The sequence below is a fragment of the Schistocerca gregaria genome, chromosome 2 (genome assembly GCF_023897955.1).
Source record: "Schistocerca gregaria isolate iqSchGreg1 chromosome 2, iqSchGreg1.2, whole genome shotgun sequence".
NCBI classification, from domain to species: Eukaryota; Metazoa; Arthropoda; class Insecta; order Orthoptera; family Acrididae; genus Schistocerca; species Schistocerca gregaria.
In genome coordinates, this window is record NC_064921.1 from 848,726,102 (window position 1) to 848,739,473 (window position 13,372).

A 13,372-nucleotide genomic window follows, 5' to 3' on the forward strand; every position below is an offset into this window, starting at 1 on the left:
TTAGGCGGCTGCTACCAGGGTCTGTACAACTGGCCCTTACTAGTGTAGCAGTCTGACCAAAAATTTTCTTTCAGAATTTCATTTTCTTGAATACACAGAGAAGATAATATGTAATCTTTCTTACCTGTTATTCCTGTTAGTCGTTTATTTCCACTCTAGTAGTCTGAATCTACGAATTACGCTGGTAATTATAACAACGCTGATCATTCGCAAACCCAGTCAACCACATAAACAAACAGCGATTGGCATTCACCAGTTAGGCTTTATTCCACTCAGCTCGTATAGCCCTGTTCCCTTGTGTCTGCCGGAAAGTTATTTCTAGATGAACAGTGATGTACACTATGCACACATTCCAAAATCTATTTATGAAACTTATGATTCATTAGGAAATAAGCTTAGAATATGTTCAAAAATGTTTAAAAATGAACAAGAATGTGTTTCAAAATCATGTGAATATTCAATAGATCAATGTGCGCTGGATACTAAGTGCTTATTGAAACAAGGCTTTTTTCCTCAAAAATATGAATTTTTGTAACATTCCTACACAACTCTCCTATGCTGTCAGTCACCTGTGTCAACCCTGCACTAGGCTTCACAATGTTGGTGACCTGGCACTCACTCCTCAACACTCCCTGCAACTGCCAGCCCACACCTCTACCGTGCGTACTATCTAGCAGCAAAACCTCCTCCTCTCTGTTACACTTTTGCATCTGACCTAGGCCTCCTAACTGCTGAGGACTGCTGCATCTTCCCTACATTTACATCTACAAGAGGCTTCTCTCCACTCAGCTCTGGCAGTTTGTCAAATCTATTGCATGTACGCGAAGTATAACTGTCTGAATACCTCCTCCTGCTAGCCGCCTTCTTGCCAACTGCCACTTCCCATTCTCCACCACCCTTCACCCTCCTCAACCTATCTAGCTCCTCCCTTTGCTCATTGTAATGCACCTGAAGGGCACACATCTAGCTCTCCTGCTTCTCTATTAACTTATTTCTCCTACAGATACTGCTTTCCCAGGAGAGACTCTCATTAGAATGCCCACTGGCTTTCCCAATGCATTCCCCCAAATGAAAATACTTTGAACAAATCCCACACCATAACCCACTACCCATAAACCTATGACAGAGTCCACACTTCTCACTCATGATAAAATTTTACAGTTACTGAAAAAACTAAATGTCTATGTTACCTAAGTTCAGTTACACCAATGTTCTCAAAATTCTCTGTCTACTATTTAAGCAACTACTTGCATTAATACTACTACACCACAGCTAATACCGATACCAACAAAACTTCACAAAATTACAAGTTAAAACCAAAAATTCAAGTGGCCACTGGAACACCCAATGAAGTTAAAACACTAAATGAAAGTTTTACTGAAATATTTCACTGGACACAATAAGAAACGTCAGCTGAAAACTAAAGCACGAAATTTACTAAATGACTTCAATGCACAGAAAACTCTAAAAAACACAGCGAGCGAACATTTCCATAAATTTTTTAAATCATTATTTCACCAGCAACACCACTGAAAACTATTAAATTTAATAACTGTATAACAGTGCACATATAACTCTGTCAGTACTTAGCTTTATAACCACTACAGCAGCAACTGCAAGCTGCAAAATGTTAACATACTACTGAGGCGTGAGGCATTCTTGGACATTGTCCTTTTTCTCCACACTACTGCTATTTCTTGCAATTTTAAATTTTTCAGCTACTTTTCACTTTTTGAAGTTTCATTTTATAACAGTTACTCACCTAAATTTCAAATTTATATTTACACTGTAGTCTTCCCAGAATTAGCAATAACATTTGTCAACTGAAAGACTATTTTTCAACATTTTAGCACCCTCCTTTCAGTGCAGATCTAGCTTCTCATTACCATTAGTTTGAATGTGTCAAACATCAATGTGAGGCAACAGCATGGCAGCTACCATACTGCAGAACTCGTTATGTAGCTTCAGTAAAACTGTGGACTAGTGCTTCAAACTAAATTTATCTACACACTAAAACAGGTATTTACTTCCCACAATCTTCCCTTTGGAAACATAATATTTGATCCATTCTCTGTTTAATGTCTTCATTGTAGAGTGTTGATAAAGCAAATACACTATTATGAATATTAAATATCAAATATTAGTAAAAGTTTGCACTACAGAATAGTACTAAGTTGTGCTTTCCTCACGATAGTGATGACTGAAAATTTATTCGAACTAATACCCTGGGAATTCTGGTAAGTAACTGAGTGGGCTGTAACCTTTAAAAGAAGACTGCACATGCATGCACACACAAAAAAAAGGATGAGAGACTGAAAACATGAAACAGGATAGGAATAAGAGTATAAAGACAGAAGAGAGAAAAATACAATGAGCAATGTAAATAACTTACCCTCCCTGATCTTGCTGCTGGTGAGAGATTGCACCAAGGATTGTTGCCAGTGAAGTCAGGAGGATGATGTGCTGCTCCTCCCCAATCTTCTGCTATAGCTCGTGTGGGAAAACTCTGTTTTCGGCGATCTCCAGTTATTGTTGGTGGCTGGTTAGTGCAATTACCTAGTACTGCTCCAGACCCCATACTATCTGTATGTGGAGCCTGATGAGCTCCATCGCTAGGGGTCAATCCGAGTTTCCGACAAGAGATGAGTGTACGCAATAATGTGCTTGCTTCACCACCTCCACCATTAGTTGGAACATCAATGCGGGCCTTCCCTGAAGATCTGGAAATTTAAAAAAAATAAAAATAAAAATAAAAAAATAAAAGTCATTTCATAGACGTCACATCAAAAGCCCTCCTAATTTAAGTTGAAAATTGAATAAATCTACCAAATCAGTTACTTATCTGAACTATGTTTACATGACTTCAACAGCAGTGTCAGATTCAGAGAAGAAAGCTGTAAAAAGAATCTGCTTACATGCAAATTTCTTAAAAACTCTCTTATTTAAATGATACAGAAGTTACACGAAAAAGTAAAACAGTCATAATTTAAGAATTAACATGAAGACCGAATGTTTTACAGTGAGCAGCAGTAACATAAAATAAACAGCAAGCTAGGTGACAAACAATTTACTATCCATGCAAGAAAATGACCCATCCGGCAATGAGGCAGTTATCTATGAGATGATATGTAATCAAAGAAGCAGTTTCCAGAATGAGATTTTCACTCTGCAGCGGAGTGTGCGCTGATATGAAACTTCCTGGCAGATTAAAACTGTGTGCCCGACCGAGACTCGAACTCGGGACATTTGCCTTTCGCGGGCAAGTGCTCTACCAACTGAGCTACCGAAGCACGACTCACGTCCGGTACTCACAGCTTTACTTCTGCCAGTATCCGTCTCCTACCTTCCAAACTTTACAGAAGCTCTTCTGCGAAACTTGCAGAACTAACACTCCTGAAAGAAAGGATATTGCGGAGACTTCGCTTAGCCACAGCCTGGGGGATGTTTCCAGAATGAGATTTTCACTCTGCAGCGGAGTGTGCGCTGATATGAAACTTCCTGGCAGATTAAAACTGTGTGCCCGACAGAGACTCGAACTCGGGACCTTTGCCTTTCGCGGGCAAGTGCTCTACCAACTGAGCTACCGAAGCACGACTCACGTCCAGTACTCACAGCTTTACTTCTGCCAGTATCCCCATCAAACTAGTCAGTAGACTGATGACAAAAAAACGTTCTGCAAGTTTCGCAGAAGAGCTTCTGTAAAGTTTGGAAGGTAGGAGACGGATACTGGCAGAAGTAAAGCTGTGAGTACCGGACGTGAGTCTTGCTTAGGTAGCTCAGTTGGTAGAGCACTTGCCCGCGAAAGGCAAAGGTCCCGAGTTCGAGTCTCGGTCGGGCACACAGTTTTAATCTGCCAGGAAGTTTCATATCAGCGCACACTCCGCTGCAGAGTGAAAATCTCATTCTGGAAACATCCCCCAGGCTGTGGCTAAGCCAAGTCTCCGCAATTTCCTTTCTTTCAGGAGTGTTTAGTTCTGCAAGTTTCGCAGAAGAGCTTCTGTAAAGTTTGGAAGGTAGGAGACGGATACTGGCAGAAGTAAAGCTGTGAGTACCGGACGTGAGTCGTGCTTCGGTAGCTCAGTTGGTAGAGCACTTGCCCGCGAAAGGCAAAGGTCCCGAGTTCGAGTCTCGGTCGGGCACACAGTTTTAATCTGCCAGGAAGTTTCATATCAGCGCACACTCCGCTGCAGAGTGAAAATCTCATTCTGGAAACATCCCCCAGGCTGTGGCTAAGCCAAGTCTCCGCAATATCCTTTCTTTCAGGAGTGTTAGTTCTGCAAGTTTCGCAGAAGTGCTTCTGTAAAGTTTGGAAGGTAGGAGACGGATACTGGCAGAAGTAAAGCTGTGAGTACCGGACGTGAGTCGTGCTTCGGTAGCTCAGTTGGTAGAGCACTTGCTCGCGAAAGGCAAAGGTCCCGAGTTCGAGTCTCGGTCGGGCACACAGTTTTAATCTGCCAGGAAGTTTCAAAGAAGCAGTTGACTGGGATCTGATGCAACAGCACTGTTTAATGCTTTGAGTGGATCATTAGTATGGTGTAATGCTTCTATGCAGCAACAGTGATATAACAAAAAGTTTATTTTATTGTTGTTTATTTAGGCAGTGATTTGGCTCATACAATGTAAGTTTGTTTTATTGCTGTTTAATGAAATTAAGATGAAACTGTGATTTTGTTCACACATGTTTACATCAGTAACATAAAGACAACTATTCTTCACATGTGTATGAAGTGTGCTGTGCACCTAATTGTGTTATGAAAAACAGCTTGCCTGCTCAAGGGTTAAAGTACATAAGTTTGTAAGCTGTGCCTGTTACTCAACTTCTGTCTGTGTGCTTATCATCTGCTCACCACCACCAACACAAAAAGAATGGGCTCTGTTAAGTCATTTCAGATTTGTATTAAAATCATTATTTTCAATTATAATAGAAATGCATGACTGAAACCAGTTGATTTTGTCTTACATCTAACTGCAAATCATTCTTTAATGGAGAGAATGTTAGCAATTTTTATAACATAATACACCTGTTTATCCAGACTCCCAGTTCAGTCGAGACTTTTCAGACAAGATGAGAAGGAAAGACTGACTGTTGGGGACTGCACTGGACCAGATTTGAAAATTTAAGAGCCTAAACATGGAAGATAGGGCAATATGCAGGACAGAGATTGATGACAAAGCATTGTGCACAAGTTTATATAAGCAGAGAGCCGAGTGTGTTTTATGGTCTAGAAGTGGGTGAAGGGGAAAAAATAGACTGGTTAGAAAATAAAAGATAAAGATACAGAAAACTAAGACAGAGTGAAGAAAGGGATATTGAAAGAGAAAAAATTAATGTAAATTAAGGCCAGATCGGGGGGGGGGGGGGGAGGGGGGGGAGGGGGGCACAAGAACCAAGGAAACGTTGTAATGCTAGTTCCCACATGTTGAGTTTTGAGAAACCAGAGTCTAGTGGAAGAATCCGGATGGTACGTGTGGTGAAACAGGCGCAGAAATGACGACTGTAATGTTGTACAGCATGCTCTGCAACATGATGATGTGTGTTGCATGTGTACACTGTCTGCCTATGCCCATTTGTCCTAACTGATAACTGGGTGGTTGTTGTTGTGGTCTTCAGTACTGAGACTGGTTTGATACAGCTCTCCATGCTACTCTATCCTGTGCAAGCCTCTTCATCTCCCAGTACCTATTGCAACCTACATCCTTCTGAATCTGCTTAGTGTGTTCATCTCTTGGTCTCCCTCTACGATTTTTACCCTCCATGCTGCCCTCCAGTACCAAATTGGTGATCCCTTGATGACTCAGAACATGTCCTACCAACTTATCCCTTCTTCTAGTCAAGGTGTGCCACTAATTTCTCTTCTCCCTAATTGTATTCAATACCCCTTCACTAGTTATGTGATCTACCCATCTAATCTTCAGCATTCTTCTATAGCACCATATTCCAAAAGCTTCTATTAGCTTCTTGTCTAAATTATTTATCGTTCAAATTTCACTTCCATACATGGCTACACTCCATAAAAATACTTTCAGAAACGATTTCCTGACACTTAAATCAATACTCGATGTTAACAAATTTCTCTTCTTCAGAAACGCTTTCCCTGCTATTGCCAGTCTGCATTTTATATCCTCTCTACTTCGACCATCATCAGTTATTTTGCTCCCCAAATAGCAAAACTCCTTTATTACATTCCATTATCCTCGCTTTGCTTTTGTTGATGCTCATCTTATATCCTCCTTTCAAGACACTGTCCATTCCGTTCAACTGCTCTTCCAAGTCCTTTGCTGTCTCTGACCAAATGACATCTACGTCTACATCGACATCCGTACTCCGCAAGCCACCTGACAGTGTGTGGCGGAGGGTACCCTGAGTACCTCTATCAGTTCTCCCTGCTATTCCAGTTTCGTATTGTTCGTGGAAAGAAGGATTGTCGGTATGCTTCTGTGTGGGCTCTAATCTCTCTGATTTTATCCTCATGGTCTCTTCGTTAGATATACATAGGAGGGAGCAATATACTGCTTGACTCTTCGGTGAAGATATGTTCTTGAAACTTTAACAAAAGCCCGTACCGAGCTGCTTAGTGTCTCTCCCTTCTATCAACCCTATCTGGTACGGATCCCACACTGTTGAGCAGTATTCAAGCAGTGGCCAAACAAGCGTACTGTAACCTACTTCCTTTGTTTTCGGATTGCATTTCCTTAGGATTCTTCCAATGAATCTCAGTCTGGCATCTGCTTTACCGACAATCAACTTGATATGATCATTCCATTTTAAATCTCTCCTAATGCGTACTCCCAGATAATTTATGGAATTAACTGCTTCCAGTTGCTGACCTGCTATTTTGTAGCTAAATATAAGGGATCTATCTTTCTATGTATTCGCAGCACATTACACTTGTCTACACTGAGATTCAATTGCCATTCCCTGAACCATGCGTCAATTCGGTGCAGATCCTCCTGCATTTCAGTACAATTTTTCATTGTTGCTACCTCTCGATACACCACAGCATCATCTGCAAAAAGCCTCAGTGAACTTCCGATGTCATCCACCAGTTCATTCATGTATATTGTGAATAGCAACGGTCTTATGATACTCCCCTGCGGCAGACCTGAAATCACTCTTACTTCGGAAGACTTCTCTCCATTGAGAATGACATGCTGCGTTCTGTTATCTACGAACTCCTCAATCCAATCACACAATTGGTCTGATAGTCCGTATGCTCTTACTTTGTTCATTAAACGACTGTGGGGAACTGTGTCAAATGCCTTGCGGAAGTAAAGAAACACGGCATCTACCTGTGAACCCATGTCTATGGCCCTCTGAGTCTCGTGGACGAATAGAGCGAGCTGGATTTCACACGACCGTCTTTTTCGAAACCCATGCTGATTCCTACAGAGTAGATTTCTAGTCTCCAGAAAAGTCATTATACTCTAACATACATTACAATGTCATCGGCGAACCTCAAAGTTTTTATTTCTCTTTCCATGGACTTTAATACCTACTCCGAACTTTTCTTTCGTTTTCTTTACTGCTTGCTCAATATACAGATTGAATAGCATCGGGGAGAGGCTGCAACCCTGTCTCACTCCCTTCCCAACCACTGCTTCCCTCTCATGTCCCTCGACTCTTATAACTGCCATCTGGTTTCTGTACAAATTGTAAATAGCCTTTCGCTCCCTGTATTTTACCCCTGCCACCTTCAGAATTTGAAAGAGAGTATTCCAGTCAACATTGTAAAAAGCTTTCTCTAAGTCTACAATTTGCTAGAAACATAGGTTTGCCTTTCCTTAATCTTTCAATTCAAGATAAGTCGTAGGGCCAGTATTGCCTCACATGTTCCAAAATTTCTACGGAATTCAAACTGATCTTCCCCGAGGTCAGCTTCTACCAGCTTTTCCATTCGTCCGTAAAGAATTTGCGTTAGTATTTTGCAGCTGTGACTTATTAAACTGATAGTTCGGTAATTTTCACATCTGTCAACACCTGCTTCCTTTGGGATTGGAATTATTATATTCTTTTTGAAGTCCGAGGGTATTTCGCCTGTCCCATACATCTTGCTCACCGCCTGTCCCATACATCTTGCTCACCAGATGGCAGAGTTCTGTTCAGGACTAGCTCTCCCAAGGCTGTCAGTAGTTCTAATGGAATGTTGTCTACTCCCGGGGCCTTGTTTCGACTCAGGTCTCTCAGTGCTCTGTCAAACTCTTCATGCAGTATCATATCTCCCATTTCATCTTCATCTACCTCCTCTTCCATTTCCATAATATTGTCCTCAAGAACATCGCCCCTGTATAGACCCTCTATATACTCCTTCCACCTTTCTGCTTTCCCTTCTTTGCTTAGAACTGGGTTTCCGTCTGAGCTCTTGATGTTCATTCAAGTGTTTCTCTTATCTCCAAAGGTCTCTTTAATTTTCCTGTAGGCAGTATCTATCTTACCCCTAATGACATAAGCCTCTACATCCTTACATTTGTCCTCTAGCCATCCCTGCTTAGCCATGTTGCACTTCCTGTCGATCTCATTTTTGAGACGTCTGTATTTCTTTTTGTTTGCTTCATTTACTGCACTTTTATATTTTCTCCTTTCATCAATTAAATTCAATATGTCTTCTGTTACCCAAGGATTTCTACTAGCCCTCGTCTTTTTACCTACTTGATCCTCTGGTGCCTTCACTACTTCATCCCTCAGAGCTTCCCATTCTTGTTCTACTGTATTTCTTTCCCCCATTCCTGTCAATTGTTCCCTTATGCTCTCCCTGAAACACTGTACAACCTCTGGTTCTTTCAGTTTATCCAGGTCCCATCTCCTTAAATTCGCACCTTTTTGCAATTTCTTCAGTTTTAATCTACAGTTCATAACCAATAGATTGTGGTCAGAGTCCACACCTGCCTCTGGAAATGTCTTACAATTTTAAATCTGGTTCCTAAATCTCTGTCTTACCATTATATAATCTACCTGAAACCTTTTAGTATCTCCAGGGCTCTTCCATGTATACAACCTTCTTTCATGATTCTTGAACCAAGTGTTAGCTATGATTAAGCTACGCTCTGTGCAAAATTATACCAGGCGGCTTCCTCTTTCATTTCTTAGCCCCAATCCATATTCACCTACAACGTTTACTTCTCTCCCTTTTCCTACTGTCGAATTCCAGTCACCCATGACTATTAAATTTTCATCTCCCTTCACTACCTGAATAATTTCTTTTATCTCATCATACATTTCATCACCTTCATCATCATCATCATCATCATCTGCAGAGCTAGTTGGCATATAAACTTGTACTACTGCAGTAGGCATGGGCTTCATGTCTATCTTGGGCACAATAATGTGTTCACTATGCCGTTTGTAGTAGCTTACCCGCACTCCTATTTTTTTTTAAATTCATTATTAAACCCACTCCTGCATTACCCCTATTTGGTTTTGTATTTATAACCCTGTATTCACCTGACCAAAAGTCTTGTTCCTCCTGCCACCGAACTTCACTAATTTCCACTATATCTAACTTTAACCTATCCATTTCCCTTTTTAAATTTTCTAACCTACCTGCCCGATTACCTGCTCGGTGGTAGTCACGATAATGTAAAAGGCCAAACGGTGTTTACATAACAGCTGCTTTTGATAGCATATGTTTCGCCAGTTACAGGGCTGGTGCAGGTGGTGGTAGGAGGCTGCATATGCCAAGTCAAAGTGGGGACAGTCACACTAGCCATAAGGGAGACTGGTGCAGAAAGACCACAGGATCTGACAAGAATGTTGCAGAGATTGAGAAGGTGACGAAAAGCTATTCTAGATGTGGTGGGAAAATTGTCAGACAGAACGAACCTCATTTCAAGGCAGATTTTAGAAACTCATAGCCTTATCGAAGTAGCTGGTTAATACATTCAAGACCAGGTAATACAGAGTCACAAGAAATGTACTACTAAACTGTTTGGAGGGATAAGTAGTACCAAGATTGGATGTGACGGCCTGCAAAATCACCTTTTGATCCAGGCTAGTTGGGTAATTACGCCCATTGAAGGCTGAGGTGAGAAAGGTTGTACTGTATATTGCTGTAAAGTTTGCATTTGAACAAATGTGATAGCCTCAAATGCCACGATTGTATGTGAGGGAACATCTGACATGGAAAGGATGACAACTGTCAAATTGCAAGTACTGTTGTTTGTTACTATGGTTAAAGTACACAGAAGTGTGTAGCTCACCCTAGGAGAGGTTGAGGTCGACATCAAGAAAAATAGCTTGGTAATCAGAATAGGACTGCATGAAATTTAATTGGGAGAATGTATTTCGAGATTATAAGCATTTTAAGATATCAGCCTGCTAAGGAGACTGCCTACACTATGCTTGTCCAGCGTCTTTTGGAATACTGCTGCGCGGTGTGGGATCTTTACCTGATAGGACTGATGGAGTACATCGAAAAAGTTCAAAGAAAGGCAGCACATTTTGTACTATCGCAAAATGTTAGAGAGTGTGTCACAGAATTGAAAAAGTATTTGGGATGAATATCATTAAAAGAAAGGCGTTTTTTGTTGCAACGGAATCTTCTCACGAAATTCCAATCACCAACTTTCTCCTCTGAATGCGAAAACATTTTGTTGACACCAACCTACATAGGGAGGAATGATCATCACAATAAAATAAGGGAAATCAGAGCTTTTACAGAAAGATATAGGTGTTCTTCCTTTCTGCGCACTATACAAGATTGGAATAATAAGAGAATTGTGAAGGAGGTTCGATGAACCCTCTACCAGGCACTTAAATGTGACTTGCAGAGTATCCATGTAGATGTAGATGTAGATGTAGATGTAGATGTAGATGTATGTTGTCAATGTATCTAAATCAAATCAGGGGCTGAAGGCTTATGGATACCAGGAAAGAACGCTTCAAGCAACCCACGAAAAGGTTGCATGGGAAGGCACCATCCTGATTCCCATGGCCGTGCCCCAGATCATCTTTTATGTCTGCCCTTCAAAGGCAAAGTAGTAGTTGGTAAGTTGATTCAGGAGAGCAGGAAGGACATCTTAGGTTTGGCATCAGGTGGGCACTGACTGAGGAAATTTTCAGCAGCAGACAGACCACATATATAGGGGATGTTTGTATAGAGGGAGGCAGCATCAATTGTGACACACAAGTTGAGTGTGGTGGGAGTGGGACACACAAAGATTTCAGACAATCTCGAAAATGGTTTCTGCCTTTAATTTAGGAGGGCAGTCTTTGTATTCTAAGTTGCAGGTATTCAGCAATTAAAGCAGATAAACGTTTGGTGGGTCCTTTGAAACTAGCAACTATGAAATTGGTGACTGGGTTTGTGGATCTTAGAAAGAAGGTAGAAGTTGTGGGTGGTGGTTTAGGTGGGGTAAGAAGTTCAATGGATTGGGGTGTTAGACTTTGTGAAGGGCCTGATGTTTTAAGGAGGGACTGCTTTACACAGAGGTGTCAGGCAGTTAGCGTAGACCCTTGCTTACATATTCTCATTTGTCAAGTACTACAATGGTAGATTCCTTGTCTGCTAATGATGGAGTCAGCAGTTTCTTAGGAACAAAGAGCCTGGATTTCTACAGAGGACAGTTCAGTGCCAGGGAGTAAGCTCCCTTTTTCTGGAAGTAATCCTACTCTACAGCAGCCTCAGTTCAAATACATCAATATCTTGCACTTACCTGACTAATCTGGGACCTATATGCTTCATCTGCCAACTTCTACAACACCTGACTTCCCTCCCACTACAAAATCCTGCAGTTGTCTGCCCCTGATGAGTATGAATGAAATGGGTTTAGGAACAGAAGGAAACAGGAAATGGAAGTGTATCTGTGATTGGCTCAAGTTAGTATTCTCTCCTAAGTGGGAATAATCGAAAAAAACTGATAAGACATTGTTGAGTTCTATAATGTGGTGCATTAATTAACACAATGGCAGTACCCACATGTTAATACTTTTCAGACCTTTCTGTTTTAGTTTTATAACATTTAATCTTTGTCAATGTCAACAGCCGCTCTGAATTAAAAGCATATGGGTGGAAACTGTATCAAGATGTAGACGTAGCTGTAGATGTAGAAGATGGTATGTGGCCATGGCAAATTTCTGATCTGGCTAAGCCTATAATTACCTCATTATTTCACCACACACGTCACTGAAAACTGTAAGACATCGACAGTTTTAATAAAGAAGATAGAAAAGCTAGAATTAAATTGTATGTGGCTGATAGTATTATATATAAACTTGGGAGTGCTATATAAACTGCTGTACACACAGCTGAGGTCAATAGGTTACCTATATGTAAATACAAACTTAAGTCTGTGGCAACACTAGCAATCTGTTAATGGCCCCGAATGGTTACTGTAGTTCATTACATTATCAAAATGTAGACCGGTAGTGGCATTGTAACATTAGGTAATGTCAAGATCATAAGTCAGCATAAAATCACAAATTTAACCTGTGGATAATTGTCCAATTGTGTATCAATAGCAACAAACACAATACCTTATAAAAATACTTAAAATAAATCATTTTATCCAAAATGATACTGGCTTTGGAACCCTGCAACCTTATCTACTTAAAATATGCATCATATAATAAAATCAGAAAGGTCCAAAGCGTGTTCCAGCCAATCTGAATCGGCAATTTGTATGTGTTACTTACTCGTGCTCCATTGCTGGCTGAGATGGTTGTGGCCACTGTTCATCCTCATAGTCAGTTGCACAGCCTTCATCATCTGTCATCGTTTGCTGTTCTCGGGGAGGACTCTGTCCTCCTTCAACTTTTACCTTCACGTACACATTTTCTAGTGTGGTGTTTGTGGATACATTGGATGTGTCCAATTCACTTGTTTCTTCCTCTCCACCACTTCCACTATTATTTCCACCACTTCCACCTAAAATTAAAAATGAGGACTGCACTAATCACATTTGATGTACATAAGTCACATCTTGCAAGAACTGAAATCAATTCACTAGTTACAATACATTTCGAATCTGCAAGATACAGTACTGTATTTTACCCTGACTCAGCACACAATATTAACTTGTCTGGATGGTTCGGCATATTAGTCAGTAACAAAAGAATGAATGTACGTGATTAAATAACAACTAAAATTACAGATAATATCTTGCAAACAGCATGCACACTCTGGCAACTTCTATACACAATATCTACCCATAAACTTATCTTTCTATCCTCAATTTAAGTTCTACAGCATAGAACAAACAAACAAAGGATAATAGTCAAAGGTATGATGTAACACAAAATGCAAAGAGTGTGTTAAATAACTCTACACCACATTTCACATGCCAACTAGTGCAAGGTACCTTACACCTGTCTAAGCTAAGTAACATGCTGAATGAATCCAAATGGATGTGATTTCCAGAAGACACACCCTCATCCTGT

General features: G+C 40.6%; 1 protein-coding gene across 3 annotated transcripts in view; it reads right to left on the reverse strand.

Annotated features, from left to right (window-relative positions):
- Nucleotides 1–13,372, reverse strand: part of LOC126335212 (uncharacterized) — a 91,569-nt gene that overhangs the window by 28,119 nt on the left and 50,078 nt on the right. For all 3 annotated transcript variants that reach the window (XM_049998230.1, XM_049998229.1, XM_049998228.1), the window contains exons 4-5: nucleotides 12,629–12,860; nucleotides 2,393–2,720 (exon numbers count right to left, since the gene is read on the reverse strand). In XM_049998230.1, the coding sequence (XP_049854187.1) occupies nucleotides 2,393–2,720; nucleotides 12,629–12,860 (560 nt within the window). The remainder of the gene's footprint in view (nucleotides 1–2,392; nucleotides 2,721–12,628; nucleotides 12,861–13,372) is intronic.